Raw genomic sequence first — 21,938 nt, 5'->3', positions numbered from 1 at the left:
TATTTACAATAGCCAGGACATGGAAACAACCTAAGCGCCCATCATCGGATGAATGGATAAAGAAGATGTGGCACATATACACAATGGAATATTACTCAGCCTTAAAAAGAAATGAAATTGAGCTATTTGTAATGAGATGGATAGACCTAGAGTCTGTCATACAGAGTGAAGTAAGTCAGAAAGAAAAAGACAAATACCGTATGCTAACACATATATATGGAATTTAAGGGAAAAAAATGTCATGAAGAACCTAGGGGTAAGATAGGAATAAAGACGCAGACCTACTGGAGAACGGACTTGAGGGTATGGGGAGGGGGAGGGGTGAGTTTTGACAGGGCGAGAGAGAGTCATGGACATATACACACTAACAAACGTAGTAAGGTAGATAGCTGGGGGGAAGCAGCCGCAAGGCACAGGGATATTAGCTCGGTGCTTTGTGACAGCCTGGAAGGGTGGGATGGGGAGAGTGGGAGGGAGGGAGACGCAAGAGGGAAGACATCTGGGAACATATGTATATGTATAGCTGATTCACTTTGTTATAAAGCAGAAACTAACACACCATTGTAAAGCAATTATACCCCAATAAAGATGTTAAAAAAAAAATAGTATAAGTGGTACTCTCATATGGCAAAATGGATGAAGATAGTATATTACTGAAATTTGGAAAATGTTTCAATAGCTTGTGCCATGGAGGTTTTACCTCTTAAATATTTCTCTGATATATCTCCTCCTCTCAATCCCTATTTTAACAATGCCCTGTCATCCATCTCCTTCACCTGGACTTTTTAAAGACACCTCTAACCACCTCTCTCCCTGCTCTTTTTTTTTTTTTTTTTCTGTCTGCCTTCAAATACATTTTCCACCCTGGTATCCAGGTATTCCTTCAGAAATTCAGAATTGATCATACTTGTTTCCCTACTTAAATCTTTCATGACTACTTTGTTTCCCTACTTTTAAATCCTTTATTCCTTAGGATAAAGTTCTAACTCCAAGGCCCACAAGACTCCATTATCCAGCTTGTACCCCTCTGACTACATCTGTCACCATTTCAGCCTCAATTTTGACCCATACGCAACAACGAAGTGCTTGTAGCTCCACACACATTCTTTTTTCACTGGTTCATGCTGTCCCCTCTCCTTGGAAAAACTGATCCACTCAGACCAGGATGGGGCTCTCCTTTGGTCTCCCATGTACCTAGTACACATCTTTATCACTTACTGCCGTACTGTTTTATAATTATCCATTATGTCTCCGACTCCCCAGTTAGAGTGTGAGCACCCTGAGGTCAGTGACTGTTCATTTTTGTGTGCCTAGGGTGCAGCATAGCGCTGGGCACTGAATGGGTAGTCAGAGTAGTGCTCACTTTTTTTTTTTTCAGTCATCTATGTTTGGTCATAGGTACTGTGACTTGACATTAAGAAAAATCATTAATAATGTTATGTAACTTCTGGTTATATCTGGAATACTTCGCATGTATCTCTTCCTAATTTGTGTGTGTGTGTGTGTGTGTATGTGTGTATACAGAGAGAGAGAGAACTTTATTCTCAAGTATCCAAGCAGTGACTACTTGCCTAAGAAGAATTACTTTTCAACCTCTATAGTCTTACTTTTACTTTCCAAGCTCTTTATTTTGCATTTACATTCCTATAAGAAAAATTTAAGAAAAGTATTTCTGTGGATAGAATAGCATTAATTTCTTTTTTTCTGGAAGTTATTATATTCTTTATAAACAAAACCGTTTTCCATTTATTACAATTTCAAGCACCAAACAACACTAACATCAGCTCAGGATTATCGGTTAGCAGTTTTATTACCTTTTTTGGAAATGGAAATCAGGTAAATTTATTGCAGTGCTGTTTAGTCATGAAAAAAAATCCAGAACAGGAGGACATGTAGTGAACATGTATGTACACTTGCTACATTATAATTTAGAAGTGACCATTTAAAATTTTTGAATACGTTTCAATATTTATTGATTAAATTATTTGTATTCTTTTCTAGGTGAAATGAGCAAAAATGTAGTCATTACAGAGCAGAAGAAAAATAATGAATGTTCCCCTGAGGATACTGATGATAAGTTGTCTGAATCAGCAGATGATGATGGTGAGGATGATACCAATGATGAAGATAATGAGGAAGACAGTAACCCTAATAAGGATACTCATGCCCCATTAGAGTTAATGACAGAAGTAAGTTTTACTCGTATGTTATAACTCAAGAAACTTAAAAATATTAAAGTAGCTGAATAGTATATAGTCTTGCAGACTAAAAAAAATGGTCAAAATATCCTTGCCCACACTCAGATGCTTACCTCGTTACTCATCTTTCTTACTACTTTCACCAGGGTAGAGGTGAGAGAAGATTCTAGAAGTGACTCAAAGTATTCTGGTAAAGGCAGAAGCAGGAATAAGAGAAGTTTGGGCATAAGACTCTTCAAGGACTACTTTAAGGAAAACTTTTTACTTACTGGGTACCATGCTAGTTACTTGGGATATTTAGAGATAAATAAGAAAGACATGACCTTACCCTTGAGAACTAACAGGCACATATTATGTATATAATGCAATTTATAATAAAAGGAAATATGTGCTAGTAGAGGTGTTTGTAAAGTTCTCTGGGAACTGGGAGGATTAAGTGACTAATTGAGAAAAGAAGCAGGAGAAATGGGTAAAGGAAGGATTTTTAGAGGAAGAGACATGAATGGAATCTTAGAAACTTGAAGAGGGACGTGTAGGAATTCATCTGGTAAACATCAAGGAGGTGTTCCTGGCATAGGAAACAGCATTGGCAAAGGCATTGAAGCCTGAAACGTCACATGTGAAAATTGTACATAAACGTTTTACTGATAATTCTATGGAGAACAAAACAGTTTTACCTCACTTGTTGTGGTGTCACAGTCTACCTTTAATTAATATTACACAACTTCATGTATATCATAAGAACTTCATAACAGTACATTTTCATTTCCCCCTTCTCATCCTTTGTATTTTTGTTGTCATATGTTTTACTTGTACATGTGTTATAAGCCCCATAATACATTGTTCTTTTTGTTTTAGATGGTTAGCTATCTTTTAAGAGATTTTTTTAATGGAAAATATCTTTTCTTGGAAGGCATTCGTGGAGTTCTTCATAGCTCTGTGTAGATCCACATTTCTACCTGATATTATTTTCCTTTTACCTGAAAAGCTTCCCTTACTATTTCTTATAATGCAGTTCTGCTGGAAATGAATTCTCTCGGCTTTTGTTTGTCTGAAGTCTTAATTTCACCTTTATTTTTAAAGGATTTGATAGCTGGAGATTCTAGGGTGGGGGGCCAGGTTTCTTTCAGTACTTTGAAAGGTTGCTCCACTCTCACACATTTTGCATAGCTTTAGACAGGATGTCTGCTGTTATTTTTATTTACATGTATATGTCTTTTTTACCATCTTTCAAATTTTCTTCATATGTATTATTTTTGGCAATTTGATTATGATATGCCTTGATGTGACCTATTTCTTCTGTTCATTGAGATTCTTGGACCTATGAGTTTATAGTTTTCACCAGGTTTGGAAAATGTTCAGTTATTAAGTCTTCAAATTTTTTTTCTGATCTCTGCCCTCCCTCTCTTCATCTGGGCTACAATTGTACATATGTCAGACCACCCAATATCATCCCAAAAGTCACTGATGTTCCCTTTTTTTCATGTTTTTTTCTATATATTTAAAAAAAGATTTATTTATTTTTGGCTACACTGGGTCTTAGTTGTGGCACATGGGCTCTCTAATTGTGGTGTGCAGGCTTAGTTGCCCCACAGCAACTATGTGGGATCATAGTTCCCTAACCAGGGATTGAACCCATGTCCCCTACATTGGAAGGCAGATTCTTTACCACTGGACCACCAGGGAAGTCCCTCTATGTATTTTATTTTAGAAATTTCTAATGCTCTGTGTTCAAGTTCATGATCTTTTCTTGCAGTTATAATCTGCTGTTAAGTCCATTTCCCTCCTTCTCTCCCTCTCCCTCCCTAGCCCCATATATATGCATATATATATATATATATATATATATTCATTTTACGTATCCTGTTTATCATCTCTAGAAGCTTTCTTTAAATATTTTTGTAACCATCATTTCTCACTTCATCATGTTCAGATTTTCTCTACTTTTGAGCATATGGCATATATTTATAATGGCTATTTTAACATGTTTCTCTGCTATGCTATCACCTCTGTCAACTCTAGGTCAGTTTCTGTTGATTAAGTTTTCTCCTGCTTATAGCTCATATTTTCCTGCATCTTTGCATGCCTGGTAATTTTTTACCAAATCCTAGATGTTGTAAATTTTATGCTCTTGGATACAAACTTTTGTTGTTGGACTTTGATCTGGGACAGTTGAGTTACTTGGAAATAGGTTTCTCCTTTTGAGTTTTGGTTTTTAACTCTGTTGGGAAGATCCAGGGCAACCTTTATAGTGTATGGACACTACTAAGGCCCCTTAAGTCCCCTTATGAGGACTCTTCCCAGTGTTCTCTGTATTAAGAGGACCTTCCACTCTGGCTGGAGAGAACATGAGTTCTTCTCAGCCCTGTGTGAGGTCCAGTGAGTATTCCATCTGCTCATTCTAGTGATTCTTTCTCCAGCCTCAGTTTCTTGATACTCATATGCAGATCAATACCAGCCAAAGACTCTTTAATATTACTTCATGTCCCTATCTCTTGCAGAGTAAACCTAGTATACCTGCAAATGGTTCAGAATATGTGACACACAAGCAAGAATAATTATCTAAGTGTAGGCTTCTTTTTTTAATGGAAGGTGTCTAAATAACTAATAATAGAAGATCAGTAAATTGTGGAGCCTAAGTAAGTAAAAAAAATAAACAAGAATATTTAATTCCATGGGGAGAAAATGACCATGATATGTGGTGTATTTTTTAAAAGTTACTGAATAATCCTAGTTTTTGTAAATATATATGTGTTCATTTATGGAAAAAATACTAAAATGATGTTCATGGAGATGTTAAAAATAAACATTTCTAAATGGTAAAAATGCTATTTAATGCTATTAAATTGGGGACAGAATGTGTTTATTTAGCATTTAAATTTCCTACCTACAAAAATATACATACAAATATGCATACAAATATTACTTTGTAGTAAAAAAACGACAATAAAAATAGTAGAAGCAAAACTAGATGGTATAAGGGCAATCAATACTGGAAAATATTGAATATACATAATTGTAAATCTATATTTTTACTAAGTATTGTCATGTAATTATGGATTAAGTTCACAAATAAAAGCTGTATCTGAACCAAAGGGACATTAAAGTGATTAAAGTCTTCAGAGTCTATGCCAGTTGAATCAACCTACATATTCTCAAATTGTTCAGTAGTGTGTACACTGTGTGGCTGCAGCAAAGCAGAGGTATCATACTTATTCTGTGTGGCCTTAAATAGTCCTTAAATAGTCCTCATTAACTGACTGATTACAGACTCAGCCCTGGAAAAACAAGTAAAAGTTAAAAGCAAAATAGTTAATCATTAATGGAAAATTTTCTAGGGAGTTTATAATTGACATTTAAATTCTCTGTGAAACTACGTAGCTGAAGAATTTCTGAATGTTTTCCAGTTCCTGAGATCAGAAATGGGCCAAGACTACCATTTGGCAAAAAAATTATGTCAGAAAAGTAAGTACAAAATTCTTTTCCTTTTTCCAATCTTCTCTGTTTCCAAATACATTCCATAATATGTAAGATGGTTTGATTATCATACATCTAATGAATTCTCTGATAGTGTATCAGTGAATCCTTGATAGTAAAAATTGGTATAAGGACTAATTTAGACTTCTAGAGTAACTTTGAGTGGGATAAAATGACAGAGACTAATTACACCATTAAAAGATAAGTCAAAATCCTTAGCTTCACGATAACGGGTTGGTAGCATTGTGCCTTTAGATTCAGAGAAGTGTTGTGTAGTGCAGAAAGCCTTACTTAACATGCAATTATTCCACAAATATTTGAGTACCTACGTGTGCCAGGCACTGTTCTAGGCACTGGACAGATAACGATCCCACATTTATATCCAGTTTCAGACAGATAACAAATTTATCTGTAACTAGTGTGTCACAGATGATAGGTGCTATGGAGAAAAATAAAGCGGGGAAGGAGTAGAAAATACTGGGAGGGAGGCAAAGCAGTTTTAAGTAGGATGGTCTAGGAAGGCCTCACTGGAAGACTAGAGCAAACACCTGAAGGAGTTGAGGAAGTGAGTCCGGTCATCTGGAGGAAGTGTGTTCCAGGCAGGACTAATAGCAAATGTGTTGAGAATAAGCCAGGGAAAGTATGATAGGAGATGAGGTCAGAGAGCTTACCGCTTACAGGGGTTGTGCAGATTGCATAACACCTTTCGCAGCTTAAGGACCTTGGCTTTTTCTCTGAGTGAGGTGGGAAACCACTGGACACTTTTGAGTAGAGGAATGATGTGAACTACCTTATTTTTCTGTCTTTGGGTTTTAGTGGTTTGACTTGATGTTCAAAATGGTGGTGGTTTTCTTTGTATTTAAGCAAAGAAACGTTTGGGAGGTTTGCTGAGTTTCTTAACTCTGTGGGTTGATGTTTTCATCAACTTTGAGGATTTCTTGGCCACTAACCTTCAAAGATTGCCTCTGCCATATTCTCTCTCTTCTCTTCCTGGGTCTCCAATTAAACATAAATTAGACTTTTTTTCATGGTGTCCCACATGTATCTTATACTCAGCTCTGTTTTTTCCATTTCTTTCTATTTCTATCCTTCAGTTTGGATATCTTCTATTGACCTGTTTTTGAGTTAATTTATCCTATCTTTTGCTGTGTCCAATCTGCTGTTAAAACTATCTAGTGAATTCTTAATTTCAAGGATTGTATTTTCCAATTTTAGAAAGTCTATCTAATGATTTTGAAAGATTCTAGCTCTCTGTCAAAATCCATAATCTTTTCAACTATTTTGCCCATCTTTTTCTCTTACTTCATTAGTCTTAGTTATTTTAAAGGAGAAAATGGCAACTCTACAATTAAACTTTATTAATAATGGACTTGAAATATTAACTATTGTAGACCTGTCTTATGGTTAAAATCTTTTAGTGAAAATGTAGTGTAGGGACATGGGGTCTACTCTACCTTGCCTCACAGAGTCTCCACTGTGGATACAGAACTTCTTAAATCATTGGCTAATTTTTAAAATGGGTTTTTTGAATGCTTTAACACTACCTATTTTATATCCAAAATAATTTGCCTTGTTTAATCCTTTTAAGCATTTTTGACCTTTAGAGCCATCGAATAAAATATTTCAATCAAAACTGTTTCTGGTGGCCCGCAAACAGAATTTCCAATCAGAAAGAATCCTTAGAGAATCATGTCCAATCCTCTGTTTTTATAAATAGTGAAACTGAAGCAGAGAGAGTTTAAGCAGCTTGTGTAGCCCTGCTCAGGGAGCAAGTGACACAGCCAGAACTGGAACCCCAGCCTCCTTTTCCCTCAACTACTTTTCTTCTCTGTGTGGCTGGTATAGAAGGGAGTGATTTTGTAGCTCTAGCTCCCAGTTCTCTTGAGTTTTTCTTGTGGAGCCTAATTGTAGGAAATTTTACATATTATATTATATTTATATATTCATCAATCATTTTAGAAAAGCCTCTGGCTAAAGCTTACAAAATATAGACACTGATATCACCACATCTGTCAGTAAGTTTTGGCTGTTAGCCCAAACTGTAAACAGCAGGTGCTCAGTATAATGCTTATGGACCTGACATACCAGTGCACATGCATTAAGGGCCAGGTCAATGGGGATGAAAAAGTTCAAACTGATATATCTTAATGGGGTTACATTCCTTTAAAAACTCACTCCCTTCTTTCCAACCAATAAATATTGAGCACTAACTCTGTACCAGACATTATGCTGGGAGCTGGAGAGAAAGCAGAACTCAGAGCACACATGCTCTAAACCCTTTTGGGGTTGATATCAGACATGGTTTGCACTCTTACTGGCTTATCCAGTAATGCTTTACTCTTTTCTGTCCATGGCAAATAGTGGTGCCTCTAAAACTAAGGACTACACTCTAGGAAAAGAAGCTATGGAGTGCCCTAAGACAGGCACCATGATCCAGGGAGCCAAATGGGAAAGACCTGCTCCCAAGAGGAAGAAGAGGCTGATGGGAAATGTGGGCAAAAAGGCCCAGAGAACGGGCATAGAGAGCAGGGGTGTGCAAAGTAAGATTGGCTACCCCTGAGGCAGATTGCCAGCCAAGGATGTGAAAATTAGGGAGGCCCCGGTTTTGCAAAGCCAGGCAAGTTCAAGGAAGAACAGAGAGTTGTAGACAGACTGTTCCAGGGAGAAGGAAGTGCTAGTTCTTTGATGCCAATAGGAACACTTTGCTTAGGGCTTACCCAAAGTCCCTCTCTGTGTTCAGAGCAACAGACAAAACAATTTTTTTTCATCTAGCATGGACCCCAAAATATTATATGTAAATTCTTACAGCATAGATATTCTTTTTCTAAAATTTTTTTTGAAGGATAGTTGATTTACAATGTTGTGTTAATTTCTATTATACAGCAAAGTGATTCAGTTATATGTATATATATACATTCTTTTTCATATTCTTTTCCATTATAGTTTATCACAGGATATTGAATATAGTTCCCTATGCTATACAGTAGGATCTTGTTGTTTATCCACTCTATATATAATAGCTTGCATCTACTAACCCCAAACTCCCAACCCGTCCCTCCCTCATCCCCCCCACTTGGCAACCACAAGTCTGTTCTCTCCAGTATAGATATTCTTTTGTCTCTTTCTTCCCCCCCATCTTCTAGCTCTTCCATGAAACACTCCACCTTTCTCTATATATATATTTATAAAGTTATGCATGTAAACATAGATTGTGTATTTACATTTTTATGTATTTATATATGTATATATTGAACACCTACTATGGGAACATTAAACATACATTGTTTAATTCTTACAGCAATTCCATGAGACAGATATGATTAACCCCATTTTACAGATGAGCAAAGTGAGGCTAGCAAGGAGAACTAATTCACCCAAAGTCACACAGCTACCCAGTGGTAAAGCTAAGATTAGATCCCAGGTCTGGCTTGAGAGCCTATGATTTCTTGCTCTATTTCCATTTCCTCATTTGACTAATAAGCTTATATTTCTGGTTAAGTAGGCAGAGACTTGGAAAAGAGATGCTTTTATGAATCAATCAGATTGAAATGGCTCCTATAAGTTGACTAATATATTTTTTATTTGTATCTAAGGCAACTAGTTTATATGAAATACTGCATCTTTGTCCCTGCAGAAATGTTTTACAAATCCATTCTCTTGAATAAAGTCGCCAGTTCCTGGTGTGTTTTCTTGCCATCCAATCACGGTATAATCATTTGTATCTTCACTTGGCCGCAGGGCTTCCCATCCTGCATCCCAGGTGCAAGTGGGTTCTTTTCTTTTCATCCTGCCTTCTAAAAAAGTTGTTGGTGAAGCCTTGGAAAAGTGGTTTTTAAATGAGACTGCAAGTCAAGAGTCCCAAGTACTTTTCTTCATTTATCTCGTGATTGACTGTGAGATTTTCTGTCAGTCTTCCCATTTCTTGGTCTCTTTACCTGCAGCCCAGTCATCTCAGGGTGCCAACACTTCTGCTCACAGGCAGCCCAAGATTCTACAAAAATAACTTTTAAGCCTTGAAGACCTACTCTGTCAATTATAATAATTGTAAATGTTTAAGAATAATGGCCTGAAAACCAAAATGGTTCTCATCATTATGGGTCTAACAGAAATACAGATGTATCTTCAGAAAAGAAAGTTCCTATAAAGTTTTCTATTTATTTTTTTGCGGTACGTGGGCCTCTCACTGTTGTGGCTTCTCCCATTGCGGGGCACAGGCTCCGGACACGCAGGCTCAGCGGCCATGGCTCACGGGCCTAGCCGCTCCGCGGCATGTGGGATCTTGCCAGACCAGGGCACGAACCCTTGTCCCCTGCATTGGCAGGCAGACTCTCAACCACTGTGCCACCAGGGAAGCCCTCTATTTATTTTTGAGTAAAATAAATCACCCTTTCTTATTAGCCTAGAGTATAATTTTATCAGGGCATAAAAGGACTGCTTCCTATTCAGTTGTCTATATTCATTTATTCCTTTTTTTTTTTTTTTAATGTTTTAAAGGCTCCATCTCTGTGTCAGGTACTCTCTTAGGGCTGCAACAGTGAACAAGACCAACAGTCTGTCTACCCTAGCATAGCCTCCTGTCTGAGGGCCTTAGAGCTCCATGGGCAGCAGAATCCCCAGCTCCCTGCCCCAGCCCTTCAACCAGAAGGAGGCATCTACTGCACACTTAGGAGGGAACCAAGCCTTTCTTCAGGCCCAGAACCACTCCAGGAAAACTAATAATCAATATTTATTCAGCACCTACCATGCACCAAGGACTAAACTAAGTATTTATCTTTATCCATATTATCTGTTTGATTCATCAGAACAGCCTGATGTGGTCAATAGTATTATTACAGATAAGGGAACTGAGGTACAGAGGCATTAAATGCTTTCCCCAAGGTGACCCAGCTAGACAGTGGCAGAGCCAGGGTTCACATCTGACAGTCTTTCTTCAGGGTCCATACCGGCCTCTGCTTATGGGCCCCGGTTGGGAAACAACTCCCAGAACATCAACTGCATGTGCTAAGGGCTTCTCTTGCCTTTTCACAAACCCTACTAGCCTGTCAAAGCGTTTTTTATTTATCACCCAGGATGGATATTGCAGGGCTAAGCTTCAAAGCAGATACCTTTCCGTCACTCTGACAATTGCCAGCATTTTTTGTTAAACGCTGAGAATAGCTGATGCCATGCTCCACTCCCATGGAATAATCCTAGCTCCAACATGAAACTTTCTAAGCTGTGTTCCAAGGAATATTAGTTCAAGATCTCTTAGTAAGTGTTCCACCAGAAAAGGATTCCATGGGGATAATAAATTGGGGAAACCACACTCTCCTCTCTGTAAGATCCATCATAGTTCTGAGCATATTAATGGCTATGTAAAATCCTGCAGTTACTCCTTACTATAAGCTTTACCTGATTAACTTCATTAGCCTAGTTTCCCAAATGCATATTAACATCTTAAGAAACTAGTATCTCAAGGAGCAAGTTGGAGAAACTCTGCTCTAGAAAGAGGCTTAGCCTCAGAGAAAGATTTAGACTGCTAAATTATTTTAGTCGAAGTGAAAATGTACAAACAGTCCCTTTTATCAGAAGCCTTAAAAGATGTATAAATACCCCTAGAAGCCTTAAAAGCATGTTCTGAGCAGGTGCACATTCATGCTAACCCAGATTGATGGTACATTGTTATATATTAGGAATTAGGAACTAAAGACCTTGGTTTAGTGTGTCAGGATGAAAGCCATATGGAGTGAGGCCCTCTGAGCCATTGGGGCCTAAGTGAACCATCCACAATTCTCTGTCTCACTGTTAGCCAGGCAAATAGCACACTTGATGTTTCAGTGCCCCCTGGGGGCCATCAAGATATTACACAGGAGTCACAACATTTAAATGGATGATGCAGAATTATGAATACACCTCAAGGCAGGTAGGAAGAAGGCAGAGAGAGATCTGTAGAGCAAGATCTGAAAAAATCAATAAACTAGCCTAGAAAACTCTGAAACAAAAGGTGTAAATCTTTCTGGGCTCTAGGACATTGGTAACATACTAACAGGCCTAAAAAGAAATCTATTGATATGATCCAAAGGAAAGATGACACATTCACATAAAGGATCAGCAAAAAGGAATAAATAGCACTTAAAAACAATGGGTCTGATGAAGAGGTGAGAGTGCTGTTAAGTAGGCAATGACTAGGGTGTCATTAATAAAGTCTCCATGTTTTGCGGGATTTGCACCTTGTCTGGGGAATGCTTATAGTCAAGAAACACTTTGGCTACAGGCCCATGAGGGAAGCCTCATAGTGATAGAGATTTCCTTCTTTGGACAGGAGGTAGAAACTAGAATGAGGATTATTTCCCTTACAAAGCACCTAAGATAAGTAGAACAGTTTCTCTATTTGCGCTTAGATATACCCATGGTATAATTGTTGGTGGTTTTGCTTTGTGCATTTTCACTTACTCTCATTGACAGTTTCAGTCTCATTCTGAAGAGGCTGTTTGCTGAAACACTTCAAACACTAGTAATATGCATTCTGTTGTCCATTTTCAGTCCTAATCTATGAACCAGAAAATCCTGAGGCCAAGGAGTTTTCCTCACTTATTGAAGAAATGCTACTGATGGGTAAATTTAAAAATTGAAATTACTTCTTTCTCATAGAACTATGAGCAGTCACTATTTAAAAATCCATTGCCCCAGGAGATTGGCAAAGTACATCCTCATGAAGTGGTTAAGAAAAGGCTAAAATGATCATCTTGGATGGTTTCATGAAACCGGCTTGTCCTCTGTGGATGGTCAAGATGACTCCCTTTCTTTCCTCTGTGGGGTGGAACTGCCCAAGCAAAGCAGGCTCCCTGGGCACAAGGTATTGGGCACTGAAAGAGTCCTCAGAGGGAACAGAACCTGCTAATTGCGCCAGGCACTAAAGGGATTATCCCACAGTTCCAAGCAAAGCCAGTACCCTCTAAATCACCCTGAATCTCACTTTACTCTTATTCTATTTAAGTAAGAATTAAGTTGACAGTAGTAAAAAATATTTTTATAGACCAATGTTTTAAATTTATTTCAAATCCAGAAAGATCTTTATGCCAGTAAGAATATGTTCTTCTTTGTACTACTGCTTTGACCCTACATGCAGTTAGCAAACTTCAGCTCAGTTCTCACATTCCAAAAATATGTATTTCTTAGTGGCGGGGAAAACAAGGAGAATTGTGATTTTTTGAGGGTAGAAATACTAAGAAACATTTAAAGCAAGTCTTTTCCTTTCTGTGGCAGAGAAAGCTCAAAATCTGGAGGAAGATGATGAAGAGAGTGAAGAGGACAGTAGTGGTGAGAGTGAAGGGGAGAGCAGTGAGGATCCAAGTGAAGAAAGCTCTGATGAATGTGAAGATGGGTGATGACAGTTGCTGCTATAGTTTAATCTTCATGTATGTTCATTGCTGTATACTATGGAAATATAAAGAAGAGAGCTGCATTTCAGTCTAACTGTTCTTTATTTGGTACAGAGTTCTTTTAATTTATTCATATTAGTTTGAGCTCCTTCTTAATATTTAGATTTTAGCTCAAGGTGAGCTACTCAGAGAGGGAAGTAATCATTGAAAACACATAGCACTAACTATGTGCCGGGTGCTGTTCTATATGCATTAATTTGTTGAATCCAACAAACCTATGAGGTTAGCACTATTATCATCCCCATTCAACAGATGGAAAACTGAGGCCCAGAGAGGGTGAGTCATTTGCCCAGCATCATATACCTGTTGATCGGTAGAGCCTAGATTTGCATATGGACATTATGGCTCCGGAATCCATACTCCAAGCCCCTCCCATGTCCACTACTTTAGGCATTTTATATCATTTGTTTCATGTTCTTTATAGCACATATCAGTACCTGAAGTTCTTATTTAATTATTTGTTCTTTTTTTTAAGGTTTTATTTTATTTTGGAGTATAGTTGATTTACAATGTTGTGTTAGTTTCAGGTGTACAGCAAAGTGATTCAGTTATACATATACCTATTCTTTTTCAAATTCTTTTCCCATTTATATTATTACAGGATGTTGAGTAGAGTTCCCTGTGCTGTACGGTAGATCCTTGTTGGTTATCTATTTTAAATATAGCAGTGTGTATATATGTCAATCCCAAACTCCCAATTTATCCCTCCCCTAATTTATTTGTTCTTTTTATCTTCTCCCTTCTTGTCAGAAAATGTAACCTCCATAAGCAGGACTTTGTCTTTTCACTGTTATATCCCTAGCAACTGGACAAGTGCCTGGAAAATAACGGGATGTGTATACCAAGTGAATGAATGAGGTGAAAGTTAATGACAATGTTTATATTCTTTCATAAAATATTTATAAGACTTTATTATACTATTTATGTATCAATCTACATTATTTTGCTGATTCTGTATTCCTTGATGAATTTCCACCACCTTCAAATTAGGTTTTAAGGTAACTGATGTAAAAATGAGAAAAATATTCCTAAATAATTTGTTTTGAGTGTGCCAATCTGATTTGGGGTTAGGCAGTTTGAAATTTTTATTCTTATATCAGCACAGTATCATGTCATATCCAAAATGCTTAAAGCATAATTCATTCTTTGGGCATTTTGTAGCGTGCTAACATTCAGAGGGAGGAATTAGGCCACACCATTTTATAGGAGTATGAAGTGAAGACAGGTATGTATAATCATCTAGTTACATAAATAGTCGGATAGCACTGAAGGGCTGGCTGATGGAGACCGCAAGAACCACTTGTTCTTTTCATTTGTGGGGTGTTTGTTATTCCTTCCTACCATAGGAAAACCATCGTATGTCAATCTGATGTCACTTACCTGATTTTGGAGCCCTCCCCATAAGAAGGTCATTAAATGCCCTAAAACTGATATTGCAGGCTAAATTAGTTACACTAGTGAAACTTTAGTTTTCTTTTAAAGGAACAGGCAAGTTCTGAAGAAAAAGCTCTGAACAAAAGACCATGACATCACAGACCATATTATAGCTACATCTAAGTATTTGCGAGGTTTGATCATGCAGGATAATCCATATTTATGGATATGTACCCTTTATCCGTATTCTTCATCCTACTTGCACTCCTTTTGTTTTTTTAAGTTTTTTTTATTTGATGTGGACCATTTTTAAAGTCTTTATTGAATTTGTTACAATATTGCTTCTGTTTTATGTTTTGTTTTTTTTGGCCGTGAGGCATGTGGGATCTTAGCTCCTCGACCAGGGATCAAACCTGCACCCCCTGCATTGGAAGGCGAGGTCTTAACCACTGGACTGCCAGGGAAGTACCCTACTTGCACTCCTTAATCAGTGTAATTTAGGGTGTTGGCATAACCTGACATAGGCATGCGTGTCTGTATGTGGTAGCTAAATATAAAATCTAATAGCTAAACATAATCTGCAAAGTATTTTTATATTGTTTTATGTAAGTATTTTATATGATTTAACTCACCGGCTTCTCAGTCCTATGAGCAAGCTATCATATTGTCCCCATCAGTTACACAAATTGAATTTGGGATGCTGGGCATATCGAAGGGTACATATTGACTGGGGTAGTGGAATTCAGATGAGGAAATTAAGACTGCGAGATGCTAGGTTATGTTTCAGTATGAGAGATCTAGTGAATCTTGAACCCGTGTTCTGTGCTGCTTCACACGTAGCTAAACTGTAGAAACTGTTTAATGAATCAGCAAACAAGTATCTATATAGACAGTTCAGTTCCAGACCTTTGCCTTCTTCAGAACGTTACAGTGGTGGGAAAGAATCCAAAAATTCAACTGTTTGCAAATGTACAAAATGTCCACTCAATGGACTTAAGATGGGAACCCACCAAAATAGTTTCATTTATTCAATCAATATTTACTGAAGGCCTACCAAGTATACCTGCTCTTAAAAACACTGGCACAGTTGAAATGCAGGGTGATGGGAAGTCCAGGGTGTTAAGGGAGCATGCAGGAGGGGTACCTAACCTGGGCCAGGTGTCCAGGGAAAGCATTCAGAGGGAAGTGGAGTCTAAGCTGAGAAGGTAGAATGGGGGGGAATTAGCTACAAGAAGAGGATGTGGGGAAGAGCATTCTATCAGTAGATACATTCTGAGTCCAGAAAGTAAATAGGTATGGTTGGATCGCAAAATGAAAATGAACCAGTTAGAGCCGAGACAGATGAAGCTGTGTTCATAAAGGCGCTGGGAAATGGTGGATCTTACAAGCTGTGTTAAAGTTTGAACTTTATCCTTAAAGTAGTGGGAGGCCATTGAGAGATTTTAAGGAAAATAATGATTGTATTTTAGAAAGAGCATGCTAGTAGCCAGGTAGAAAAATATGTTCTCAAACTACAGGTCATGATCCATTGGTCAGATATGAAATCACTGTAGTGAGTCACCAATAGCTGGAGTTTTTTTTAATTTAAATACATAGAATAGAAAATAGCACACATTGCAAAAGAGTATATGGGAATCATGGTTTTGTGAAACTTTTCATTCAGAGTGTGTGTGTGTGTGTCCTAGATCTTGATGTGAAATGTATTTCTTCCTATGGATCTCCATTTTTAAATATATGAAAGTATAGAGAACAGACTGGAGTGGAATACAAAACTCCACTGTTACATAATTCTAGCAGTTCAGTACTGTAGCCTGAAAGAGGTAGTAGCAGAGACGCAGTGGAACAAAGATGTTATTTTAGAGGTAGAAAGAACAGACAGAAATTGGTGATGAATTAAATGTGGGGAGAGGTAGAGGTCAAGGATGACTCCCAGCTGGATAACTGGATGCATGATAGTGGTGATATCACCTGAAAAAGGAGCACAGAAAGAAAAGCAGATTTGCTGGAGAATATGGTGGTTCACTTACACAGGTTGAATATAGGAAGTATATTGTTTTCTATGCTGTAACAAATTAAAGCAACTTGGTGGCTTAAAACAGTACAAATTGATTATCTTACAGTTCTGGAGGTCAGAAATCCAAAATGGATCTCACTTGGTGAAAACCAAGGTATCAGCAAGGCTCCATTCTTTCTGGAGGCGCTAGGAGGGAATGTTTCCTTGCCTTTTTTTTCCAACTTCTAGAGCCCTCCTGCATTCCTTGGCTCAGGGCCCCATTCTTCCGTGTCCAAAACCAGCACTGTCTGACTGATGCCTTTTCGCATTGCCATCTCTCTAGCCCTCTCTCCCCTGTTGTGATTTTCGTGAAATTAGCATTTGTTAAGTAGACCACAAGGGAAAGTGAAATAGAGAAATTTATTACTCATGGGTCCTAGAGGAGGTACATGGCACAGGTCAAAGGGGCCACGGGGTGGGGGGTGTCAAGGTGCAGGAGAGAGTGGGCAGCAGGACCCTGGGTACATATCTTACTTAGGGTCTACAATTGAGTGCTTTTGGGGTTCCTAGGCTAAGTCCAGATTGGTGGATTCAAACTAAAAAGAGCAGAGTTTTGGTAACCTCTGTGGAGGTCTTATCTAAGTGGGGTGCACAGGGGACGGAGCTGGGAAGCAGGAGAGACTATTTATCACCAGGGGCACTGGGAAAGTCATATCTGGGATTTATACTTACTTGTGAATCTGCAGGCTATTGTCTAGTACATGGGCCGTTATCTGGGCATGCACTTGAGGGAGAGGCTAGTGTCAGTTCAAGGCCCCTGTAGGCCACTTAGCCACTCAAAATGTGGCCAGCAATATTATGAAATAGTTTAGCTAAATTCTCAACACCCTTCCTCCCTCTTCTACCTTAAAGGCTTGTAATTACTTTGGGTCCATCTGGAGAGTCCAGGGTAATCTTCCCTATCTTAATGTCAGCTGATTAGCAACCTTAATGACATCTGCAGCCCTAATTGTCCCTTGCCACGTAACCTAACATATTTATGGGTACTGGGGATTAAGACATAGACATCTTTGGGAGGTGGGGGGATTATTCTGCTGGCCATAGGTAATATTGTGTGTTAGTTGTTTTGGAATTTATGGTATGGAGCTTGGAAGAGACACTTTGGCTGATGATATACACCTTATTTAGGAGTCTTAGGAGCTTAGACTCAGCGAGATAACACATAACAGAGATATCTCTTTAATTCAAGATAGTAATCAAAGGTAAGGCATTGGTAGCCCACAGAGAAAGTGTAGTCTGAATAGAAGAGGACTGAAAGTAGAATTATCTTAAATGATAAACAACATTTAAGTGGTAGTCCAGAAAAGAAAAATGCACAAAAGAGAAACTGAGAAGAAGAATAGCCAAGAGGAGAATCAGGAAAGCGAATATAGTAGATACCATTGGTCGCCTGCTTAGCATCATCCCTCCCTGCTTCTTTGCTAAGAGACCCCTGATTCTGTTCAGATATTCACTCCACACACACATAGCCCTGGGACTCAGAAAAGATACCCTCAGCCAATCAGTGTATGGCATTTCTCTGGTGACTATTATGGTTCCAAAAGTGGACATGTGGCCTCCATTGGCCCAGTCAGATCAAGGACTTTATTTCATGATTGGGAGGAGAGGTTCCTCCATTCCTCTGGTTGGGAACCAGGAAGCATGCTGCGCTACTTACTGTTGGCAGCCATTTTGTGATCATGAGAGGAACTAATCTTAGGATGTTGTGGACAGTAAAGCAAAAAGAACCTAGATTCCTGGTGATGTTCAATCATGGTATCCATTGCTCTGGAGCCAGCCCTCTATTTGAGCTTACTGTTAAGTGAGATAAACTTTCTTATTGTTTAAACCAGTTTGGATTGAGGTTTCTTGTACCTCCTGCCAAAAGCATCCTAACTGACATCTGAGTACAGAAATCCAGAAAAGAGTTTCAAGATCTGGGAAGATCTACTTGGCCAGAAGTTATAGAGAGGACAAGTAAGGTAAGAACTAAAAAGTGTGATTGGACGGCAACAAAGAGGTGGTTGGTGACATTAGGGAGAGCAGTGTCAGTTGACTGGGGGAGGAAGGAGAGCCATATTTCAGTGAGTTTGAGTGAATTGGAGTGAGGAAAACAAAAATAAGGAGTTTGACATTGAAGGTAAGAAAAAAGACTAAGTGTTGTGGAGGACATAAGGCAAAAGGAGTATTATTTTTTAAATATTTAAGATGAGCATGTTTAGTAGGAAGGATGATAGTCATATATACTGATAGCCTATTATGTGTTAGGCACTGTACCATATGTTAATTCCACATGTTAATATTTTTAGTCTTCATAACACCTGCATGGGGGTAGATGTTATTATCCCCATTTACGTGTGAAGATATTGAGACCTAGGAAAGATTGAGAGTAACTTTCTAAAGATCATAAACCTGGGAATTGGCAGATTCAAATCCAGATCATTTGTTTTTGATGGTTTTATAACTGTCAATCAGAGGTCAGTTCTCATCCACACCGACTGAATGTAGATTTTTGGAAGTGGTGACAGATACATAGGTGACCAATGTATAGAGCTTGTTTGGTGAATCTTCATCCTCATTACATTTTCTGGACAGTCACACATGGATACAGTATGGGACATTCCTTATTCCTTCAGCCCAGACAGCTTTGCTGAGCCTGGCGTCAATGGGCATATCTGGAATTCGCATCTCCTCCGTGGCAAATTTCCGAACCTCTATGAGTGCCCACGGGGTGTGCTTCTCGAAACCCACTCCATGGATGTGCTTGTGAATGGAGATGGTGTATTCTCTGGTCGCTACCTTATGGTTGGCAGAACGGCCCTTGTCCTTCTCACCACGCTTCTTTCAGAGCCATTCACAGGGGCCGGGTTAGAAAGGAAGAGCATAAGGTATTCCAAATCCAGATCATTTTACTCTAATGCCCTGCCCTTCACTGTACTTACCTCCCTAAGATTCCAGTAGAGAGGAGCAGATTGAAGAAAGGGGAGTGATTTATTAAGTAAAGACCATCTAATACCTTAGAGAATGTATATAACATAACCTTAGTGAGTGGCAGTTGGTTCCATCTGGACCACGCTCCAGCAGTCCAAACGTGGAATCAGAACTGCCTCTCTTTTGTGCTCCTCATATAGCCTTCAGTTACCCTTCATTTCTTTATATAGTTGACCCTTGAACAACGCTGATTTGAACTGTGCGGGCCCACTATACGTGAACTTTTCTCAGTAGTAAATACTACAGTACTATACGGTCCACAGTTGGTTGAATTCACGGATGCCAAACCACAGATGCCGAACGGTGGTTACTGAGGGCCAACTATAAGCTATACTCAGATTTTCGATGGCACGGAGGATTAGCACCGCTAACCCCCATGATGTTCAAGGGTCAACTGTATATTAAGCAAGGTGATAACCTACATTCCCTTTAATTGAAGTGTGTTTTTTCCCTTTAATTATACCCTTGGTTAATTACATGTAAGGTATATGTAATTTTGGCATCTTGCCTGGAATATTGATGCTGGACAAGCAGGAGAGGGGGGTGGGAAGCACTTGACCAGAGCGCATGGTGCCAGATGTGAAGAAAAACCTGGATCCACTGGAAATGCTTTGCAGTTCTGGGCAAGTGTCCTATATTGTGCAGTATTGAGAATTCACAAGAGGCAAGTAAGATGTAGCCTCCAAGGCCACACTAAGGAGGACAAAGGTCTCTCTGATTGGCTTTCCTAATAAACTACCCAGCTGACTTGGGATATGTTACAGTGCGGGGTGGGGCTGTGTGTGTGCAGAAGTTGGAGAGGCTTGTTAAGTAAAGCACTGGGAGATGAGATGGACTTGCATAGCCTTGTTCGTAACGCACCCTCCTGAACCAGGAGACAGCCTATAGCAGACACTGGTTGATTCCCCCTCCAGCCTTTTCAACCTAGGTGATAAGTCTAAGCTAATCACGGTACTCCCATCCCACTTGCTACTAGTTTGTTTGTTTGTAACAGCTTTTAAATGTCATTGACATAAAAATTATATTTTTATATATATTTAGGGTGAACAACTTGATACACATATACATTGTGAAATGACCACCACAATCAAGCGAATTAACATATCCATCACCTCTACATAGTGACCTGTGTGTGTGTGTGTGTGTGTGTGTGTGTGTGTGTTGAGAAGATTTAAGATCTATCCCCTTAGCAAATTTCAAGTACAGGCATACCTCAGAGATATTTCGGGTTCAGTTCCAGACCACCACAAAAATGCTAGTATCACATTAAAGTGAGGCACATGAAGTTTGTGGTTTCCCAGTGCATATGAAAGTTATGTTTACACTATATTGTAATCTATTAAATGTGCAGTAACGTCTAAAAAAATAATATGCATACCTTAATTTAAAATACTTTATTGCTAAAAAATGCTAACCATCATCTGAGCCTTCAGCAAGTCATAATCTTTTTGCTGGTGGAGTTCGAAATATTGCAAAAATTATCAAAATGTGACACAGAGACACAAAGTGAGCAAATGCTATTGGAAAAATGGCCCCAATAGACTTGCTTGACCCAGGGTTGCCACAAACCTCCAATTTGTAAAAAAACGCAGTATCTGTGAAATGCAATAAAAATGAGGTAGGCTTGTGTATACAATAAGTATGTTAACTATCATTACCATGCTGTACTTTAGATCTCCAGAACTTATTCACCTTACATAATTGAAACTTTGTACCCTTAGACCAATATCCCTTTACTACTAGTTATTACTAGACATGGACAGAACTCAGCCAGTCTCAGCTAATAAAACATGAGACAAGAAAGCATAGAGCCCTCATGCATACTTGCAGCATCTTAGAACCATGGGAAGCTTTATGCTGAAGCCAATGCTAAGGACAGCAGAGGAGAGAAAAGAAGAACCTGGTCCTTGATGACATTTTTATTGACAGTCATCTCTGGTTTAGTGCCTGCCCTACCTCTGAATATCCTACGTAAGACAATAAATTTTCTTACTGTTTAAGCCAGTTTGTTTCTGATTTTCTATTACTTTGCAGCTGAGAGCATCCTACTGTATGTATCTGCTACAGCATAGCAAGCATAATGACACCAATAACATCCTCTAAGACTGTAAGCCTAACTGGACTCTTCAGGGTACCGTCAGGTCCCCAAGGGTCATGGCCACTCAAAGCCAAGGAAGAGGAATTGGCGGATCCTTGTGCCAGTTACAGGTGCAGGTATGTCAAAAGTAGAAATATGAAACTGGCTAGAATGTTTATCTCTGGGTTGTGCAAGTGAGGAGGGGAGGTAGGTAAGAAAAGCTTTACTTTTCAATGTATGCATTTTAATTTTTTTATCATAGGCATGTGTCACTTTTATAACTAAAAGCTTTTTATTGTGCTAAAATATACAATTTACCATTTAACCATTTTTAAGTACACAGTTCAGTAACACTTAGCACATTCATA

General features: G+C 38.7%; 1 protein-coding gene and 1 pseudogene across 6 annotated transcripts in view; one reads left to right on the top strand and one right to left on the bottom strand.

Annotated features, from left to right (window-relative positions):
* Window positions 1–13,119, top strand: part of ERICH2 (glutamate rich 2) — a 33,361-nt gene extending 20,242 nt beyond the window's left edge. For all 6 annotated transcript variants that reach the window (XM_032636525.1, XM_032636523.1, XM_032636522.1 and 3 more), the window contains 4 exons: window positions 2,002–2,189; window positions 5,606–5,663; window positions 12,198–12,269; window positions 12,921–13,119. In XM_032636525.1, the coding sequence (XP_032492416.1) occupies window positions 2,007–2,189; window positions 5,606–5,663; window positions 12,198–12,269; window positions 12,921–13,042 (435 nt within the window). In that variant the 5' untranslated portion in view covers window positions 2,002–2,006 and the 3' untranslated portion in view covers window positions 13,043–13,119. The remainder of the gene's footprint in view (window positions 1–2,001; window positions 2,190–5,605; window positions 5,664–12,197; window positions 12,270–12,920) is intronic.
* A 5,861-nt stretch (window positions 13,120–18,980) lies between these two features.
* Window positions 18,981–21,649, bottom strand: LOC116756363 (annotated as a pseudogene).
* Window positions 21,650–21,938: the final 289 nt, after the last annotated feature.

Source organism: Phocoena sinus, chromosome 7 (genome assembly GCF_008692025.1).
Source record: "Phocoena sinus isolate mPhoSin1 chromosome 7, mPhoSin1.pri, whole genome shotgun sequence".
NCBI classification, from domain to species: Eukaryota; Metazoa; Chordata; class Mammalia; order Artiodactyla; family Phocoenidae; genus Phocoena; species Phocoena sinus.
The sequence above is the reverse complement of the archived record's forward strand: the minus strand, read 5'-3'. Positions and strand labels throughout refer to the sequence as shown.